Genomic DNA, 7387 nt, shown 5'->3' on the forward strand with positions numbered 1-7387 from the left:
AACTTTTCGATGGTTGGTGTTAACATAATAATCTAAAAATGACATAAGTATTTAAAAATAGTACCATATTTTCTTATATTTTTAAATAATATATATGCATAACAAAATTATATGTAACCCGAAAACATAACACGGAATCGACACTAACCTGAATATGTTATAACACGATTGTGACACAAAGTTTTTAGGTTGGGTTTCGGTTTACTCTTTTTAAGACGAACTTGGAAATGACAAGATACGAACACGACTCAAACACGATAATTGACAGCTATAAATATATGGCAGTTGATGGAATTTCGGTGTTAACAAAACGAAATGATACAATCATTGGTGGTTATTTTGGAGAGTAAACATAGAAGGAAGGAAACTTAAAGGGAGGAAAAATGCATGAAAAGATATTCAAATATTATTGGGCTAAAAAAACGCGCTTCAACTAGACGTGACAATTATCGTATTCGAGTCGTGTTTGTTCGTATCATTTTCAGGTTCGTTTTAAAAAGTGTAAATCCAAATCCAATCCAAAAACTTTCTTATCACAATCATGTTAATTTGTTCGGGTTACTGTCGAATTCGTATCGTATTTTCGGGTTTCATGTAATTTTGTTATGCATATATATTAATAATAGGCTTAATACATCATTTGCCTCCTGAACTTGTCCAAAAAGGTTGATTGGCCCCCTGAACTTTCAAAGTGTTCCAATAGCCTCCTGAACTTGCATAAAATGTTCAGTTAGCCCCCCTGAACTTGCGTAAAATGTAATTAATTGATCACTCGGTCGTAAAAAAGTAAGTTAAATGCGGAAGATGTATTCCACGAGTCTAAAAAAAAGTAAAACGACCAAAATCAATTCTAATATTAGAGAAGACAAGTTGTATAGTTGAGCAAGCAATAACTTAATTTTTAATCTATTTTTAATTATGTAATAACATTCTAAAATACGTGGAATACCTATTCCGCATTTAACTTACTTTTTTACGACCGAGTGATCAATTGATTATATTTTACGTAAATTTAGGGAGCTAACTGAATATTTTATGCAAGTTTAGGGGGCTATCGGAACACTTTGAAAGTTCAGAGGACCAATCAAGCTTTTTGGACAAGTTCAGGGGGCAAATGATGTATTAAGCTTTAATAATAATTTTTTAAAAATATATGAAGATATGGTACTATTTTTAAATACTTTATATCATTTTTAGATTAGTATGTTAAAACTAATTATCGAAAAGTGAGCTATTATAATGTTAGGGGTCATGTAATGTGTTTAGAACAATTTAGAAGGTTCGAATCATATTTGCAACTAAAAATTATAATTTTATTATCTCTATTAATAAAGTTATATAAAAACACGAGAGAATATAACAATAATTTTAAATATCCGTGTCAGTTTCGTAGAAATTTTACAATACTCCGGGAGTAATACTCATGACCAATGAAAATCGTTTTAAATACCACTACTTGAACATGATTGATGGAAAGAAAAAATATATATACATGTGTTGTGAATTCATTGGTCGGGAGTATTACTCCAGACGTACCCTATAATATTTCGTCAGTTTTGTGTCAACCCAAAAATGACACGTTGCCTACTAAGCTAAATCCAAACACTAAAATTACATGTCGATTTTGTGTCGATTATATAATTGAGTCGTATATACTTTTGGCACCTCTAGTTTCAAATAGGCGTACCACCTATCGTCATCATGAAGTTATTAGCTTGGAACTATTATGGGCTGGATTGGCAACACACAAAAAGTCCATTTGTGAATTTCATGTAAATTGCCCTTTTTTTTTAAATAAATTTCAAATAAAACTCCTGTGGTTTCACTAATTTTCAAATAAAGAACTGTGATTTATTTTTTTTTAAAGTAAAGACTGAGGTTTTCAACTTTAGCAAAATAAGGACGTTTTCGATTGATACTATTAAAATCACCCTTAACGACTTCAAAAATGACATATTTTAAGAACTACTAATATTCTAAGCAACTTTAATTCTTCAACTTTTTTATTTTGAGATTATTTAGATGATGTTTGGTGAAGAGATAGAAAATTAATGTTTAGAGAGAGAAAGTTCTAAAAAAAGATGATTTTCGAAAATCGAAAATGTAGTTCCATACTAAATATGACATTGAACAACTTTAATTCTTGAAAATTTTCATTTTCAGGTCGTTAAAGATGGTTTTAATAGCATTAATCCAAAAAGTCCTTGTTTTATTAAAAGTGTGAAACCTCAATCCTCGTTTTGACAAAAAGTAAACAACAGTCATTTATCTGAAAATTATTGAAACCACAGGGATTTTATTTGAAATTTACCCATTTTTAAATGTGAAACGAAATTAGAAATTAACAGTATTGATGAGATAACAAGGTTGATGAGATAAGGAGAAAATTGAGGTTTGAAGGTTGTGTTTGCATTGATAATAATGGAAAAAAAACCCATTAAAGGTTCGATTAATATAAATAATAATAGATGCGTTTGTTACGAGCGGGTTGCGGAGGTATTTATCGCTCGCATACTGGCATGCGTCTTGGTACGTTTGTCTTTCCGATTGAAAGTTCTTTTTCTTATCTTACTGAACTATCTACTGTTGTCTACGCCATTGACATGGCTATTAGCAAAGGTTAGTGGAAAATTTGGCTTGAAAGCGACTCAATGTATGTTGTGCAGATGTTCAAATCTAAATATTGTTCGGTTCCTTAGTTGTTTAGATAAAAATGGTTCAATTGTTTAAATCAGATCGATTATGTGGTTTTTGTGGTGTCTCATATTTTTCGTGAAGGAAATCATGTTGCGGATTTGCTTGCAAATTATGAGCCGACGGCAACAATATCGACTTGGTGCGATGTTGTCCTGGATTTTTATGGATCGGTCTTTTTTCATTATCGTGTAGGACGTTGCGTTTATCGCTTTTCCTAATTCTTTGGCTTCATTTTATTCTTTATTCCTTTTGTATTATGACATTTATTTACTCTTTTAATAATTTTGGTTCGGGGCTTTTTTGGATCTGTAATGGGAGTGCCAACATAACTGAAATGTTCGCCGCTTACCCTTTCTCGCTAACCAATCTTTAAAAAAAAATATATAAATAATAATAGATAAAACATAAATTTCGTGGAAGAGCCATTGTAGTAATTCTTTTTGCAAATTAAAATAATTTTGGATATTCGAGTGTGAGTTATTTTTTTTTTTTTACAATCATATAGATCTAATAGTCTAGAGATAAAATTTATATTTTCCACTTTTGTTAAATCAGACAAATTTACGAATAAAAATATTTAAAAAAGCAGATTTGATTCAAACAAATTAAAAGATCGATAAAATATATAAAATCACATTAAATTTAACAAAACACAGATCAGAAGTTACAATCACTCGTATGATCATTATCCATGTGACACTCAAAATCATAAATACGAATGGGAGAAAGTCAATCTTAGCATGTCACGTACGAATGGAAGAAAGTCAATCATAGCCATATCACATTCAAAATCATAAAAAAAAAATTGTTTTTCTATTGAATCCTTAATTATTAATTTTAATTTTGTTGTGGATTCAATTCGATAAAAAAAATTAAATAAAAATTGGATTTATAACAGAATGGATGATCCATAATTCAATGTAAAAAAAAATAATTGTTTAGAAGATTTATTGCGAAAAATAATCAATTAGAGACTTGATTGTTAAAATGTTGTTTGTCAATTTCTTTTGTATATATACGCTTTTATAACTTCGATGGTTGGAAATTAAAATGAATATTTACCCATCAATATGATAGGTCTCAAAATTAAGAGTAGTTTTGTATTAGGGGTGGGTAAAAAAATCGGTCAAACTAATAATCGAACCAAAAATCGGTAATTCGAATCGAAAAAACGGTTAACCGAACATGTGGTTTTTTTAATGGTTAAAAAAATAGTTAGATACCGATTTCAGGTTAGAATATTCAAAAACCGCGGTTAACGCTTAACCAAATCATTCAATAAATATAAATTATATTGCTTAATATAAATAAATATATTATAACATAGATTAATATAAATATATTATACTGTTTTATGTTGTAATAGCTTTATATGGTAATAACTATTGGACGAAATATTATTTACATTTTTTTATGTTTTAAATATAAATTTGAGGGTTAATTATAAAAAACTATCATGTGGTTTGGCCGATTTGCGATGTGGTACCTGTGGTATTTTTTGTTACAAACAGGTACCTGTGGTTGTCGCCATTACCAAAATCAAGAAGACGGCTGTTTGACTGTTAAATTGTAGGGGTATTTTCGGAAACACATTTTTTTGACTTTTTTGTTGACTTCATCTTCTTCTTCTCTTCTTCGTTCGTCTTTCTTCTTCTTCTTCCTCCATTTGCTCTTCTTCTTCTTCCATTTTACGTTCTTCTTCTTCCATTTTCTCCTCTTCCTTTCTTTTCTTCTTCTTTTTCTTCCTTATTTCTTCTCTTCATCTTCCTCTTGTTTTCTTTTTTTTTTCTTTTTTTAATTCTGGAAATTCCAGATTTCTGGATGGAAATTCCAGAATCTGAAATCCAGCTTTTTGGAAATTCCAGAATTAAAAGAAATTAGAAAAAAAAAGAAAAAAATAGGAAGAAAAAGAGAAGAGAGGAGGAAGAAGAAGAAAAGAGAGGAGGAGGAGAAAGAAAAGAAAACGCAGAAAAAGAAGAAGAGAAGGAGAGAGAAAACGCAGAAAGAAGAAGAAGAGAAGCAACTATGAAGGTGAGAGGAGGAGAGAGAAAAAAAATTAAAAAATTGAATTTCCTAAATTGCCCCTATGCCACGTTAGATTTTTAACAGATTTTCTACCCGTTTCCTTGATTTCAGTAAGGACGACAACCACATGTACATATCGACCAAACCACCTTAAACCACCTTAAATTTGATAGATTGTTTTTTAGTTTGGTACTTATGTTTAAATTTTGAACTTTTATATGAATTCGTTTCTCTTTTCATATTGTTAAAAATTTAAGTTTATCAGTTGATTTTTGGATAAAAAGTGAGAATTGGTTAAAAACTGTTAACCGAAAAATCTAACCGAAATTAATAGTTAACCGATTATATGATATGGACCGATTTCATTTTGGATGATTAAAAAACCGTTGATAACGATTCGGTTAATTTTTTTTTTAACTAATAGACCGAATTAACCGAACCGTACCCACCCCAATTTTTGTACCCATTTAAAGAAATTTAAATGGCGACTCAGTTTCTGAAATCCGTTTTTCAGTTAGTTTTGTGCAGCCATAGTTCCTTCTCAAGGAAATCCTACAAATTAAAGCAAAAATTTGCGAAATCGCAAAACCACAACCACTTTATTCAAAGCTTCGAGACGCAAAGACAATATAATACACAGTCTCTCTTCCTACTACTACTTATTCCTTTTCTTCTTTCCATGAGAAAAGAGATACGATCTCGGCCGGAGATCTAATCGGACCTACCTCTTCCTCGGAGATCTAATCGGATCGGTTTACCTCTTCCTCGGCCTCATTTACAAGTGCATGGATCGCAAGTGCATTTGTCTCCGCACTTACAACCTCCGTTCTCGGCAGCAGCCACTCCGACTCCGATCTCTCCTCCCTCGAACTGTTGTTCCTTCACCGGCCCAACGCCGAGAACAAGTGTCGCGGAAGTGGTTTTCTCGGAGACACTCGTATCAGGATACATCTTGCATCTGCGAAACCAATTTTAACAAAAATTAAGATCGGGCTACCGATTTGTGCAAAATTACGGCGAGAGAAAGGAAATAAAATTAAAATGTGTAGAGATCGTTGATGTTACCCTCCGCAGCTGCTGCCGCACTTGCATCCGGCGCCGCATCCGCAATTTCCTCCACAGCAAGACATTTTCGAAAGGGAATTTTTGAATGATTTTGATATCTGATTGGTATTGGGAATGAGAATGAACTGTGTGATGAATGTTATTTATAGGCTGTTGAGGAGAGAGAAAAGGTTGAAGATCACCGTACACGTGTCATGAAAATTGCAGATACAGGTGTTTCATGTAGAACTATTCAAGATTGCGCTCGGGCCGGACTCAACTTTCTAAGGAATAATAACTTGGTAAATTATAAAATTGGACCAGTTACAAACATTTATTATCAAATAAGATACTTTCACGGGGTGTTTGTTAGAAGGGATATAGGAAGTTGGATTGGGATAAAAAGTACGAGATAAGTTATCCCTTGTTTGTTTGAAAGATAGAAAAGTGAGACGGGTGAAGGATAATCTTCTTATCTCTTAACAGGGTGTTTGTTAGAAGGGATATAGGAAGTGGGATAGGGATAAAAAAATACGAGATAAGTTATCCCGTGTTTGTTTGAGAGATAGAAGAATGAGACGGATGAGGGATAAGCTTCTTATCCCTCAAATCCTATACCCAGGAAGGGGGTGGTATAAGGAGGTGGGATAAACTCCTGCGATTTTAATATGATGGAAAAGTCCATCTTATCCCTCAAATTAATGTTATGTAGTTTAAATATGGTTAAAATAGTAAAATGTATTATTTTATCTCTATTCTTATCCCACGCACCAAACATTGAATAATAATTCTCGACTATCATATTTTTATCCTTATCCCAACCATTTATCCTAATCCCTATCCCAACCTTTATCCACATCTCTATCCCAATAGAATACCAAACACCCCGTAAATTCTATATCCAGGAGGGGGTGGTATAAGGAGGTGAGATAAACTCCTGAGATTTTAATAGCATGAAAAAGTTCATCTTATCCCTTAAATTAATATAAAATTAATATTATGTAGTTTAAATAAGGTCAAAATAGTAACAATCAACTAAGTTTTACCAAACAAATTTACGTAATAAGCTAGTTAAATCAGCTAATAAAAAACGTAATCAGCTAATAGCTAACAACTATTTACCAAACATATCCAATATATTTTAGCTGTTTTTCGTTCTAAAATAGTTATTAGGAAATGTTTTTAATTCAAATAAAATATTTTTATTTTTTTTTTATTTTTTTTAAGTAAAACGGTGAAATTAAAATAAAATAAAAAAGGAGAACTTAATGAAAGTTTTATTTTATTTAAAGGAAAAAAAAACCAGTAGATAATAACGCTATTGCAATTGGACTGGGTTGAACTTTTAAGGGGCTATTTTCAAAAAATATTAAGGAACAAGAGAAGCCCAAATTTAGATGGCAGGGCTTTAAACAAGGCTGGTCTGATAATTTTAGGAAACAGAAATTCATCTTTAAAAAACTATTTACGATCATAATTTTATATTATGTCAAACTAGTAAAATCAATACTTTTAATATATTTTAAAGATTAGAATTTATAAATTAACAGTCTAGAATATATTTTCTAAAATTTATGATTTGTAAATTGGATTCTAGAATTTTTAAATTATTGTGCAAAAT

At 31.2% G+C, this 7387-nt stretch overlaps 1 protein-coding gene across 1 annotated transcript; it reads right to left on the reverse strand.

Moving 5' to 3' along the window:
* Positions 1-5302: 5302 nt before the first annotated feature.
* Positions 5303-5897, reverse strand: LOC136221798 (metallothionein-like protein type 2). Its single transcript, XM_066009223.1, has 2 exons — positions 5788-5897; positions 5303-5680 (listed from the first exon to the last, which is right to left on the reverse strand). Exons 1-2 carry the CDS (start codon positions 5850-5852, stop codon positions 5494-5496), a joined length of 252 nt encoding a protein of 83 aa, XP_065865295.1. The 5' UTR covers positions 5853-5897; the 3' UTR covers positions 5303-5493.
* Positions 5898-7387: the final 1490 nt, after the last annotated feature.

This window comes from Euphorbia lathyris, chromosome 3 (assembly GCF_963576675.1).
Source record: "Euphorbia lathyris chromosome 3, ddEupLath1.1, whole genome shotgun sequence".
Taxonomy (NCBI): Eukaryota; Viridiplantae; Streptophyta; class Magnoliopsida; order Malpighiales; family Euphorbiaceae; genus Euphorbia; species Euphorbia lathyris.

What these genes read in the sequence shown, in the direction of transcription:
- LOC136221798 (XM_066009223.1), bottom strand. Translation starts at nt 5,852, where the DNA reads ATGTCTTGCTGTGGAGGAAATTGCGGATGCGGCGCCGGATGCAAGTGC. An exon ending in TGCGGCAGCAGCTGCGGAGG is followed by an intron (nt 5,681 to 5,787) that starts GTAACATCAACG and finishes TTGGTTTCGCAG; the next exon opens with ATGCAAGATGTATCCTGATA.